This window comes from Equus caballus, chromosome 16, assembly GCF_041296265.1.
Source record: "Equus caballus isolate H_3958 breed thoroughbred chromosome 16, TB-T2T, whole genome shotgun sequence".
Taxonomy (NCBI): Eukaryota; Metazoa; Chordata; class Mammalia; order Perissodactyla; family Equidae; genus Equus; species Equus caballus.
This window is the reverse complement of record NC_091699.1, coordinates 77,069,396-77,083,900: the sequence shown is the minus strand read 5'-3', so window position 1 is coordinate 77,083,900 and position 14,505 is coordinate 77,069,396. Positions and strand designations below refer to the sequence as shown.

Genomic DNA, 14,505 nt, shown 5'->3' with positions numbered 1-14,505 from the left:
CCTTTGGCCTGAGACAGCAGTCTCTCATGGCTCTCTTCCCAACTCTGGTAGCTGTTTCTCAGGCTTCCTTTCCTCCACTCATTCCATATTCTCCACAATACTCCTTGGCCGTGAGTTCTTCTCATTCCTTGAGTGACTTCATACACTTCAATTACCACTGAAAACACTTTTCTCTGAGCCCAGCCTCATATTTAACTGCCTACTATAACAACACTTCTCCATTTAAATGTCCCACTAGGACCTCAGTAGATACAGAACTGAATTCATCTTACCCTCAAACCAGTTCCTCTTCTTGCATGCCCTGTCCGCTTAGGACTTCTAGTCAAAACTCTAGGAGTCACTGATAAACAGAACTCCATAAATGAAAGCTTTTGTGCTTTAAAGAATACCGCCAAGAAAGCAGAAAGACAAACTACAGTATGGGAGAAATTTTTTGCAAATCATATATCTGATGAGATACTTGTATCTAAAATATATAAAGTACTCCTACAACACAATAATAAAAAGACAAAAAGGATCTGTTGAAAAGATGCTCATCATTAGCCATCAGGGAAATGCAAATCAAACCATAAGGAGATACCACTTCACACATACTAACATGGCTAGAATAATAACAAAAGATAATAATAAGTGTTATTGAGGATGTGGCGAAATTGGAACTCTCATACACTGCTGGTGAAAATGCAAAACGGTGAAGCCACTCTGGAAAACGGACTGGCAGCTCCTTAAAAGCTAAATACAGAGCTACCATATGACCCAGCTGGTCTACTCCTAAGTATATATGCAAGACAAACGAAAACTTATGTCCATACAAAACTTGTACACAGATGTTCATAGCAACATTATTCACACTAGCCAAAAACAGAAATAACCCTAATGTCCATCACCTGTTAAGTGGATAAATAAAATGTGCTATATGATAAAATGGAGTATTATATCACTCAGCAATAAAAAAATATTGATACATGTTACAACATGGATGAGCCTTGAAAACGCTAAGTGAAATAGGCAAATATATAGAGACAGAAAATAAATACAGTAGTAGTTTAGGGCTGGGGAAGATGGGGGTTTGGGGAAGTGACAGGTTTGGGGTAAGAGATTTCTTTTTGGCATGATAAAATGTTCTAAATCAATCATGGTGATACTTATACAGCTCTGTGAATATACTAAAAATCATTGAGCTGTACAATTTAAATTGGTGTGTGAATTATATCAGTAAAGCTGTTTGGGCTGTGATCTCGTCAAGATGGCACTGTGAGCAGACGTTGAACTCGCCTCCTCCCACAAACACAACCAGGTTACAACAATTTTGGGAAGAATCACCCTGGATTAAAAACTGAAAACTGTATAAAAAGAACCCCAAGGACAAGGGACAGTCCTGACGAAAGCAGAAGAGGCAGTAACTCTGGTAGGAGAGGGAAAAAGCCACCTTTGGGAGCAGGGGAGCTTCTCAGCTGGCGAGGCAGGAGCCAACCAAAGGTACAAACCCTCCCTGAAGGAGTGAGGTCCAGAGCGGGGGCAATACTGCTATAAACATCCTTCGGACTCAGCCCAACTGACAGGGGGGTCTTACTGTCTGGCTTTGTTGGCTATTAACTGCAGCGAGGACACCCCAGAATAGCTATTGGCCGAAAGCCAAAATGATCCAGGTCTTAAACAGCCCATCCACAAACTCACTCATTGCAGCAACCTAAAATCACCAGAGAGAAGGCTGACTGTCCTTTGGTGAAACAAGACTCACCTGGTGGGCTCTGGGGGCATCTTGGTGAGAGGAGGATCCTCTCCGGAGACTGAGACATTGGTGGGGGCCGTTGTTCTGAGCTGGTCCAGGCGTGCTGATACGACACCGGTAGGGGCCACTGAGGTGCATCCCTTGGGCTGTTAGCCCAGGGGTCTGCCACACCCACTAGAGCACAGATTTAATCCAGTTCAGCCAGGGCAGGCAACCTGCCATAGGGACTGGCCCCACCTAGCAGCAAGCCCTCAGGCTACTTTTCAGCCTGCATTGACTGAGTGCCTTGATCCTCTACAGGCAGGCAAGGGTGTCTGCCTCTGTGGGGCAGGGCTTGCGTGAGGACCAGGTGAACTGTGGGGGGCATTGGGGCAGACGTGGGGGCCTCTGCAGTGTGGCACTAGGGTACATTCCAGGGGGTTGAGAAGTGTGCACGGAGCAGGACTGTGTTGACAGTGTATGTGGTCCAGTGGGGGGGTGAGGCTTATCAGTGGCAGAAGACTTGTGCTTCACAAATAGCCATAAAAAGGATCAGCCCCACCTTCCAAAGCCTGAAACAACTGAGTGCCTCCAGGCCAAGGGCTAGCCCCACTCAGCTGCACGCCTAAGAGAACTGACAACAGCCTTGTTGGCCTCAGGCCTATCACAACTGTACGCCCCTGAGCCTAGCAACCAGCTACACTGGGTACCAACCCAATTAAGAGGACAATCGCAATAAGAGTGTGCTAATAGACTTTGTAGCCAACAGTGCTGAGGCCCCTCCAAACCGGATTTACAAACAGCTGGCCAGGGAAGGAAAGATCAGATTCCCTGGGTACCTGCAGTGGGAGCAACCCTGCCATAGAAGAAGAACACAGGTTGCCCACAAAGGGGTCACTCCTGGTTCTTATGGTCTGATGATGAGAGGGAAGCACACTGCTGGGCTTCATAAGGCATCTCATACATAATAAGGCCACTTCTCCAAGATCAGGAGACACAGCCGACTCACCTAGTACAAAGAAAATAGCACAGAGAAAGAGGCATAATGAGGAGGCAAAGGAATACTTTCCAAGCAAGGGAACACTACAAAACACCAGAAAAAGAACTAAGTGAAACAGAATCTAGAGACTTCCTTGACAAAGAATTCAAACAAAATATAATGAGGATGCTCACCGATATGCAGAGAAGAATGGATGAACACAGTGAGCACATCAGCAAAGAACTGGAAGATATAAAAAAGAACCAATCAGAAATGAAGAATACAATACTCGAAATGAGAAATTCACTAGAGGGACTCAATAGCAGAGTAGAGGAAGCAGAAGAACAGATCAGCGAGCTAGATGAAAGATTAGAGGAAATCACCCAAACAGAACAGAAAAGAGAAAAAAGAATTAGACAGAATGAGAACAGTGTAAGGGAACTCTGGGACAATATCAAGTGTGCTAACATTCGGATTATAGGGGTCCCAGAGGGAGAAGGGAGAGACAAAGGGGCAGAAAATTTATTTGTCGAAATAACAGAGGAAAATTTTCCTCACCTGAGGAAGGAAACAGACATCCAAGTTCAGGAAGCACAGAGAGCTCCAAACAAGAGAAGCCCAAAGAGGCCCACACCAAGTCATATTATAATCAAAATGTCTAAAATTAAAGACAAAGAGAGAATCCTAAAAGCAGCAAGAGAAAGGCCACAAGTGACATATAAAGGGAAGCCGATCAGGCTGTCAGCGGACTTCTCAGTCAAGACCCTACAGGTGGAGAATAGAATGGCACGACAGATTTGAAGTGCTAAAAGGAAAAAACCTACAACCAAGAATACTCTATCCATCAAGGCTGTCATTCAGAATGGAAGGAGAGATAAAGAGCTTCCCAGACAAGCAAAAATTAAAGGAGTTTATCACCAAGAAACCAGTTCTACAAGAAATGCTGAAGGGACTTATTTAAATGGGAAAGCAATGACCACAAATAGAGATAAAAGAAAAAAATTATCAAAAAAAACTCAAAACATCGCAACAAAAAGAATAAAATACCTTGGGGTAAATTTAACTAAGGAAGTGAAGGACTTATATAATGAAAATTACAAGGCCTTTCTGAGAGAACTGGATGACGACATAAGGAGATGGAAAGACATTCCATGTACATGGATTGGAAGAATAAACATAGTTAAAATGTCTATTCTACCTAAAGCAATCTACAGATTCAACGCCATCCCAATCAGAATCCCAATGACATTCTTTACAGAATTAGAACAAAGAATCCTAAAATTCATATGGGGGAACAAAAGACCCCAAATTGCTAAAGCAATCCTGAGAAAAAAGAACAAAACGGGAGGCATCACAATCCCTGACTTCAAAACATACTACAAAGCTACAGTAATCAAAACAGCATGGTACTGGTACAAAAACAGGTGCACAGATCAATGGAACAAAATTGAAAGCCCAGAAATAAAACCACACATCTATGGACAGCTTATCTTTGACAAAGGAGCTGAGGGCATACAAGGGAGAAAAGAAAGTCTTTTCAACAAATGGTGCTGGGAAAACTGGAAAGCCACATGTAAAAGAATGAAAATTGACCATTCTTTTTCACCATTCACCAAAATAAACTCAAAATGGATCAAAGACCTAAAGGTGAGACCTGAAACCATAAGGCTTCTGGAAGAAAACGTAGGCAGTACACTCTTTGACATCAGTATTAAAAGGATCTTTTTGGACACCATGCCTTCTCAGAGAAGGGAAACAATAGAAAGAATAAACAAATGGGACTTCATCAGATTAAAGAGCTTCTTCAAGGCAAATGAAAACAGGATTGAAACAAAAAAACAACCCACTAACTGGGAAAAAATATTTGCAAGTCATATATCTGACAAAGGCTTAATATCCTTAATATATAAAGAACTCTCACAACTCAATCACAAAACATCAAACAACCCAATCAAAAAATGAGCTGGAGACATGAAGAGACATTTCTCCAAAGAAGATATACTGATGGCCAATAGGCACATGAAAAGATGCTCATCATCACTGATCACCAGGGAAATGCAAATCAAAACTACACTAAGATATCACCTTACACCCGTTAGAATGACAAAAATATCTAAAACTAATAGCAACAAATGTTGGAGAGGTTGTGGAGAAAAAGGAACCCTCATACACTGCTGGTGGGAATGCAAACTGGTGCAGTCACTATGGAAAACAGTATGGAGATTCCTCAAAAAACTAAAAATAGAACTACCATACGATCCAGCCATCCCACTACTGGGTATCTATCCAAAGAGCCTGAAGTCAGCAATCCCAAAAGTCCTGTGCACCCCAATGTTTATTGCAGCACTGTTTACAATAGCCAAGATGTGGAAGCAACCTAAGTCCCCATCAACAGATGAATGGATAAAGAAGATGTGGTACATATATACAATGGAACACTACTCAGCTGCAGAATAGAACAAAATCATTCCATTTGCAATAACATGGATGGACCTTGAGAGAATTATGTTAAGTGAAATAAGCCAGCAAGAGAAAGATAATCTGTGTATGACTCCACTCATATGAGGAATTTAAAACTATGGACCAAGAACAGTTTAGTGGATACCAGGGGAAAGGTGGGGTGGGGGGTGGGCACAAAGGGTGAAGTGGTGCACCTACAACATGACTGACAAACATTAATGTACAACTGAAATTTCACAAGATTGTAACCTATCAATAACTCAATAAAAAAAAATGAAAAAAAACTCAAAACAACAACAAGAAAAAACAGGCAGTAAAATCACTTGTAAGGTAAAAATATGGTAAAGGCAGCAGATCAACTACCTGTGAAGATAATATGAAGGCTAAAAAACAAATGTACTAAAATTACCTATTTCAATGATAAGAAGGTAATGTATAGACACACGCTAAACAAAAGACTATATATGATGTGAAAAACATATAACGTGGGAGGAGGGGAGTGAAAAAGTAGACCTTTTAGAAAGAGGTCAAGCTAAAGAGTCTATCTACTCAATATAGACTGTTATATGCATAGTATATTAAATAGGATCCTCATGGTAACCACAAACCAGAAACCTATAATAAGCAGGAAAAAAAGTAAGACAAAAGAAATCAAACATATTACTAAAGATAGCCATCAAACCACAAGTGAAGAGAGCAAGAGAAAAAGAAAGGAACTGAGAAGAACTACTAAAACATCCCAAAAAAAAGGTGACAAAATGCCAATAAATACATATTTATCAATAGCTACTTTAAATGTCAATGGACTAAATGCTCCAATCAAATGCCATAGGGTGGCCAACAGAATAAAAAAACAAGATCCATGTATATGCTGCATACAAGAGACACACTTCAGACCTACAGACACTCACAAACCAAAAGTGAAAGGATGGAAAAAGATATTCCATGCAAATGGCAAAGAAAAGAAAGCGGGGGTAGCAATACTTATATCAGAGAAAATAGACTTTAAATCAAAAACTGTAATAAGAGACAAAGACGGGCACTACATAATGATAAAGGGAACAATCCAACAAGAAAATATAACACTTGTAAATATCTATGCACCCAACATAGGAGCACCTAAATATATAAAGCAATTATTAACAGACACAAGAGGAGAAATAGACAGGAACACAATAATAGTAGGGGACTTTAACACTCCACTTACACCAATGGATAGATCATCCAAACAGAAGATCAATAAGGAAACACTTGCCTTAAAGGACATATTAGACCAGATGGACTTAGTAGATATATACAGAACATTCCATCCAAAAACCACAGAATACACATTCTTTTCAAATGCCCATGGAATATTCTCAAGGATTGATCACATATTAGGCCACAAAACAAGTCTCAATAAATTTAAGAAGATGGAAATAATACCATGCATCTTTTCTGACCACAAAGGTATGAAACTGGAAATCAACTACAGAAAGAAAACCAGAAAAGCCACAAAAATGTGGAGATTGAACAAAATGCTACTGAACAATGATTGGGTCAATGAAGAAATCAAAGAAGAAATAAAAAAATTCTTGGAGACAAATGAAAATGAAAACACGACATGCCAAAATCTGTAGGATACAGCCAAAGCGGCTCTACAAGGGAAGTTTATAGCAATTCAGGCCTACCTCAACAAGGAAGAAAAATCCCAAATAGACAATCTAAAAGTGCACCTAAAGGTACTGGAAAAAGAACAACAAACAAAGTCCAAAATCAACAGAAGGAAGGAAATAATAAAAATCAGAGCAGAAATAAACGAAATAGAGACTAAAAAAACAATAGAAGAAATTAATGAAACCAAGAGCTGGTTCGAAAAGATAAACAAAATTGACAAACCCTTAGGTAGACTCACCAAGAAAAAAAGAGAGAGGGCTCAAATAAATAAAATCAGAAATGAAAGAGGAGAGATTACAAAGGACACCTCAGAAATACAAAAGATAATAAGAGAATACTATGAAAAGCTATACGCCAACAAATTGGGTAATCTAGAAGAAACGGATCAATTCTTAGAAACATACAACCTTCCAAAACCGGACCAAGATGATGTAGACAATTTGAATATACTGATCACCAGTAAGGAGATCGAAACAGCAATTAAAAACCTCCCAAAAAATAAAAGTCCAGGACCAGACGGCTTCCTTGGTGAATTCCACTAAACACTCAAAGAAGACTTAATACCTACCCTTCTCAAACTCTTCCAAAAAACTGAAGAGGAGGGGAGGCTTTCCAACTCCTTCTACGAAGCAAACATTATCCTGATACCAAAACCAGACAAGCAAAACACAAAAAAAGAAAATTAAAGGCCAATATCACTGATGAACATGAATGCAAAAATCCTCAACAAAATACTAGCAAATCGAATACAACAATACACTAAAAAGACATACATCATGATCAAGTGGGTTTCATTCCGGGGATGCAGGGATGGTTCAACATCCGCAAATCTATCAACGTGATACACCACATTAACAAAATGAAGAATAAAAATCACACGATCATCTCAATAGATGCAGAGAAAGCATTTGACAAGATACAGCATCCATTTATGATAAAAACTCTAAATAAAATGGGTATAGAAGGAAAATACCTCAACATAATAAAGGCCATATATGACAAACCCACAGCAAATATCATTCTCAATGGAGAAAAACTGAAAGCTATCTCTCTAAGAACAGGAACCAGACAAGGACGCCCACTGTCACCACTCTTATTTAACACAGTATTGGAAGTCCTAGCAAGAGCAATCAGGCAAGAAAAAGAAATAAAAGGGATCCAATTGGAAAAGAAGAAGTGAAACTGTCACTCTTTGCAGACGACATGATTTTATATCTAGAAAACCCTAAAGAGTCCACTAAAAAACTTTTAGAAATAATAAAGGAATACAGTCAAGTTGCGGGATACAAAACCAATGTACAAAAATCAGTTGCGTTTTTATACACTAACAACAAAGTAGCAGAAAGAGAAATTAAGAATACAATCCCATTTACAATTGCAACAAAAAGAATAAAATACCTAGGAATAAACTTAACAAAAGAGGTGAAAGATCTGTACGCTGAAAACTATAAAACATTGTTGAAAGAAATCGAAGAAGACACAAAGAAATGGAAAGATATTCCGTGCTCTTGGATTGGAAGAATTAACATTGTTAAAATGTCCATACTTCCTAAAGCAATCTATAGATTCAATGCAATCCCTATCAAAGTTCCAACAACATTTTTTACAGAAATAGAACAAAGAATCCTAAAATTTATATGGAACAACAAAAGACCCCGAATAGCCAAAGGATTCCTGAGAAAAAAGAACAAAGCTGGAGGTATCACACTCCCTGATTTCAAATTATACTACAAAGCCATAGTAACCAAAACAGCATGGTACTGGCACAAAAACAGACACACAGATCAATGGAACAAAATTGAGAGCCCAGAAGTAAACCCACACGTTTATGGACAGCTAGTATTTGACAAGGGAGCCAAGAGCATTCGATGGAGAAAGGAGAGTCTCTTCAATAAATGGTGTTGGGAAAACTGGACAGCCACATGCAAAAGAATAAAGCAGACCATTCCCTTACACCATGCACAAAAATCAACTCAAAATGGATTAAAGACTTGAATGTAAGACCCGAAACCATGAGACTTCTAGAAGAAAACATAGGCAGTATGCTCTATGACATTGGTCTGAGCAGCATATTTTCAAGTCCCATGTCTGACCAGGCAAGGGAAACAAAAGAAAAAATGAACAAATGGGACTACATCAAACTAAAAAGTTTCTGCACAGCAAAGGAAACCATCAACAAAACGAAAAGACAACCTAACAATTGGGAGAAGATATTTGCAAACCACGTATCAGATAAGGGGTTAATATCCAAAATATACAAAGTTCTCATACAGCTCAACAACAAAAAAACCAACAATCCAATTAGAAAATGGGCAAAAGATCTGAACAGAGATTTCTCCAAAGAAGATATACGGATGGCCAACAGGCATATGAAAAGATGCTCAACATCATTAGCTATCAGGGAAATGCAAATCAAAACTACAATGAGGTATCACCTCACTCTGGTCAGAATGGCTATAATTAACAAAACAGGAAACAACAAGTGTTGGAGAGGGTTTGGAGAGAAGGGAACCCTTATTCACTGCTGGTGGCAGTGCAAACTGGTGCAGCCACTACGGAAAGCAGTTTGGAGTATCCTCAGAAAATTAAGGATAGATCTACTATATGATCCAGCTATTCCACTGCTGGGTATTTATCCAAAGAACTTGAAAACACAAAGGCATAAAGATACTTGCACCCCTATGTTCACTGCGGCATTATACACAATAGCCAAGACTTGGAAGCAACCTAGGTGCCCATCAAGGGACGAATGGATAAAGAAGATGTGGTATTTATACACAATGGACTACTACTCAGCCATAAGAAATGACGAAATCCAGCCATTTGTGACAACATGGATGGACCTTGAGGGTATTATGCTGAGTGAAATAAGTCAGAGGGAGAAAGTCAAATACCATATGATCTCACTCATAAGTAGAAGATAAAAACGACAAAAAAACAAAACACACAGCATTGGAGATTGGACTGGTGGTTACCATTGGGGAAGAGGGGAGGGAGAGGGCAAAAGGGGTGATTAGGGTCACATGTGAGGGGATGCACTATAATTAGTGTTCCGGTGGTGAACATGATGTAATGTATACAGAATTCGAAATATGATGCACATCCGAAAAAAATAATTTAAAAAAAAAAAGCTGTTTACAAAAGAAAGAGCTATCAAACTTTTAATTCAGAAATGGAAGCAAGAGAAAACGTTACCTCTCCAGACTAATTTATATACTTCCTACTACAAGAAATAAAGTTTGTGGGGTCTTTTTGGTACCTTAGGTAATAGGAAATAAAGTTAAATGTATTGCTTAACTGTAATAACTCTCATTCTAGGCTTCTGGAACAAGTATCTGTTTCAGAAGCAACTGCTTCCTGATTTCCCTTTTTAAATATTTTAACAGTCCCATGCTGCATGTTTTAATACTAACTGTGGCCTTAAATCCTTAAGCGTAGAAAAGACATACTTTTAAATTTATAATAAATTTAATTAATTTATAATTAATTTAATTAATAAATCACTAATTAAGAATTTGGATTTAAATTTACCATGCAAAAGTGAACTTCTCACTAAAGTTGTGGGAGTAGTAATTTTACCCAGACTTTGCTCCGTATGCCAATCGGTATATACACAGAAGAATACTAATCAGTATCATAAAAGGAAGGTGGATGAATCACTAAATAGTATAACTAAGAACTGAGGTTGGGGAGTAGGTGTAGAAATTAACCCTAAAGAACTTGAGGACTTTAATTGTTTTGTACTATGTATCACAACACTTTAAAACATTACTGGTTTAAGTAACTGGAGATTTATTAGTTTTTGCTTTAAATTAGAAGTATTACTGTGTGATTGGTTTGATGTGAACTGTCCATAGGACACATTATCCAGAACAAAAAGACTTAATCCTTAACTATTTTTTCCAGGAACAGAACATTTTCCAGGGGCATCTCACTTCAGCCCAGGTACAGTGTATTCACTGAATATAAATTTTACATGAGACTAGAAAAATAAAAAGGAAATAAGATAATATGCTGAAAAACCTAACAAAACCCAAATCTAACTCTCTGGATTATCTGTTCTTTATTTTTACTACCATAATCAATGTTTAATTGCATTTTCATGTTTAATTTACCCTAGTGGTACTAGGCAACAAAAGTCATCAACTGTCATATGAATATAAGACATTCTCAACTGTACACATAAGTGAGCCATTTATAGAGCTATGAGGATCCTTTAAAAACATACTTAGTACCATTCAAACTCTTGCTTAGTACTTAATATACTCAGCTTGTACTAAAATGTTTTACATATGTTCTGAATTACAGCAGTAGCCACCTAACTGGTCTTGGGTGTCCCCACTTGTCTTTCGTAATCTACTCTTCTAAAACCTATAATGTAGTGGTTATTTAACTTTTGGGTATTTCATGATACCCCTCACAGGCTCTGAAAGTTACGAATCCTCTTGAGGAAAGTACAAATACGCACATTCCTCCTGAAACCCTTCACAGACTCTAGGTTAAGAAAGCCCAGCTATGACTTCCCATCACCTACCAATCAAGTCCAAACTTCTTAGCCTTGTATTCAAATACTTCATAATGCAGTGACTGTTAATTTAGCTAATCTATCTGCCAGCTTTCCAAGTACACACACCAATCAGGGCTGTCTCCTCACCACTCCAACATAGATATACCATCCGCTTTTTCTGGTTTGCCTTCATAGTTCCCTCCTGTTGCTTTCCTGCATAACTATTTGCTTCCAACAAATCCTTCCTGTGAACCTAAAATACCTCCCTTGCCATGAGGGTTACCCTCTGCCTACAATCAGATCATCTGATCCTTTTTGAATTCTGAAACATATTATCTGTATCTCTTATAGAGCTCTCCAAGTTCTACACTGTATTATACAAAGTATCCGAAGCAATCAGGAAACATAAGACACACTTATTTTTGAACTATATGTTAGTTACTTTTCCAAATAATATGCTCCATATACTTTTCTTCAACTTCTATAAACCTTTTCACGTTAAGTACCTCAGAGACAGTGCATTTATGCGTGTCTTTTCTTCTTTTCTAGCCAACAGGATTCTTAAGGGCAAAAATGGTAGCTACTGCACTCTTGTGTCCCCGACAGTCTCCAACCCAAAGCAAGGGGACACTCCATATAGAATACTTGAATATCTGGGTATCAGTTTTCAAGTATTTCATATATCCTGTATGCCCAATTATATGATTTTCTAAGGATCACCTATTTTTTTTTCCCTACTAAAAGGTCAAATAATCCTCTGCCCTTAGTGGATACTTGATCAACTGAGAACTTACTAACTACCCAAAACAGTGGTTAAGTTATTCTCCTCCATCCCATACCTACTCACTGATATACGCCAACTCTGTTTAAAAAAAAAAAAAAAAGCTTCAACATATCAAGCATCCTTACCTAACGACCATTATCCCAGAAGGGAGGAAAAAGATGGCTCCTACACAAAAATAATCCAAATGTAAAAGCTGTCATCCTTTAGTACTACTGCAAACAAAGTTTAACTCCAGTTATAAAACAAAGTCAGAAAACAGAAACAACATCTCAGATTATACATATGCACACTACAGAAGGCAGTAAAATGGCATGAAAGTATAGGGGCTTTTTTTTTTAGAAACTCTTAAAACATGATATAAAAGTTTAACCAACTGATTCATGCTCCAACATAGACGAACCTTAAAAATCTTATGCTAAGTGAAAGAAGTCAGACATAAAAGGCCACAGATTATATGATTCCATTTATACGAAATATCTAGAATACGCAAATTTATGAAGACAGAAAGTAGCTTAGTGGCTGCTAGAAGGAGGGGGAAATAGGGAGTGACTGCTAGTGGCTTTCGGAATGATGAAAATGTTCTGGACATAGTGGTAATGGTTGCACAACTTTGTGAATATACTAAAAACTACTGAATTGTACACTTTACAAGGGTGAATTTTATGGTATATAAATTATATCTCAATTTTTTTTAATTTTATGATCATTTTGGCTATTTTATCTCAAAGAAAACTGTTTTTGGGGGATCTTGTTTTGTACTGTTTTCTTAAGCTGATCTAAACTAGCAGTTACAAACTGGTCCCTTACTAGTCTCTCTTTAAAAGCCACAGCTTTCAATTTTTATCAATGGTAAATAGTGACTTACCAACATTTATAAAAAGAGATTTTCTCATAAGAATCTGGATTTCTGGATCCTTAAAAAAAACTAGAGTTCTAAAAGAACTAGGCACACCTGCACAGCAACAATGGCCCAGAGGTGAACAGCAACTAATACCTGCTATTTGCCATGATCTCCATCACTCCCTATTGTCTTCTAGATACTGAAGCCAAATGTCAGCTGTCATTTAGCCTCCCAGTTGTGAGTCAGTTACCCTTGATCTAAACAAAGACTGTCTACCTTTCTTACTAGGGTATAGTGTAAATCATTGCTGATAAATTAAAATGTAATCATGTAACAGATTTCTAGCCATAACATGAATAAGTTCTGGGAATCAAATGTACAGCATGGTGACTATAGTTATCAATATTGTGTTATATAGGTATACTTGAAAGTGTTAAGTAAGCAGATTTTAAATGCTATCTCCACACATACACACACACACACAAAGATAACTAATTATATGAAGGGATAGAGGTGTTAACTAACCTAATGGTGGTAATCATTTGGCAATATATACATGTATCAAATCATCATGTTGTACATCTTAAACTTACATGTTATACGTCATAATATCTCAATAAAGCTGGAAAATAAATAAAATTTAAAAATTATTAAATGCAATCAAGTATGATTACAGTTTACGAACTGCAAAGATAAAATCCTGACAGTGACACCTGTTGAATAAAACCCTGCAATTGTTACAGATATATGCTTTATAAACATTTTAATGTGAACAAAGTTGAGGGAAAAGTTCATATTTCTACTCCTACAAACTGAAAACAAATTATTTTCATTTCATTTACAACTAAAAATTATTTTCACCTACTAACAGAAAGTAGTACAGTTGTGTAACTTCTTACCCCCATATAAGGTGTTGGCACAAAATGAGGGAAAGCTGTCTTATTCAGATTATTGACTGGATATGAAAACAAATTGCTTTATCTACTCACTGATCTGAATTTTAAACCATCTAGAACCCCCCGGACACTTATGCCCACAAAGAAAAACAACCCCTATCCATTATAGTTTCTACATATTAGATTGCATCTGCAAAGCTAGAAGAAAACAAAATACAAGGTGAATATGGAAATAACATAGAAAAGTAGATTCTACTACTTCCTATCTCAAGTGTAAATGAGGTTTGAGCTAAATGCTATGTCAAGTAGCTTCCAGTTTTAAAATTCTGTGTACTTATCCAGATCTTCCCCTTCTTTCCTCCGAATAAAATAATTCATCTAGTGGAACTGCTTTTTCTGTAGATGGGAAAGGTTAAAATAGTATTTGCATTCCATTTCATTTTTACCATCATTTCTAACAGCTAATAAAATATCAACTTAAAAGATGACTTCTAAAGGCAGCTATTCCCTTTAAACTAGGCAAAAACAAACTCATTTCTCAGTCTTCCAAAAGAGGGACCAGATGAGCCAATCAGTAGTTTAGAGGTAAACCTCAATGTTCTTTCCCCACTCTGAGCTATCTCATCTCATTAACTTGTCCAACTAGCCTCAAGTTTACAGGTGACATTTTA

The 14,505-nt window shown here is 37.6% G+C and overlaps 1 protein-coding gene across 6 annotated transcripts in view; it reads right to left on the bottom strand.

Moving 5' to 3' along the window:
• ANKRD28 (ankyrin repeat domain 28) overlaps positions 1-14,505 on the bottom strand; it is a 200,663-nt gene that overhangs the window by 184,215 nt on the left and 1,943 nt on the right. For 2 of the 6 annotated variants that reach the window (XM_070238116.1, XM_070238114.1), the window contains exon 2: positions 2,885-2,933. The exons of the other annotated variants lie outside the window; for them this stretch is intronic. Coding sequence is in view for 1 of the 2 variants with exons in the window: in XM_070238114.1 (XP_070094215.1) it covers positions 2,885-2,923 (39 nt within the window). In the remaining variant the exon portion in view is untranslated. The remainder of the gene's footprint in view (positions 1-2,884; positions 2,934-14,505) is intronic. 6 annotated transcript variants of the gene reach the window in all.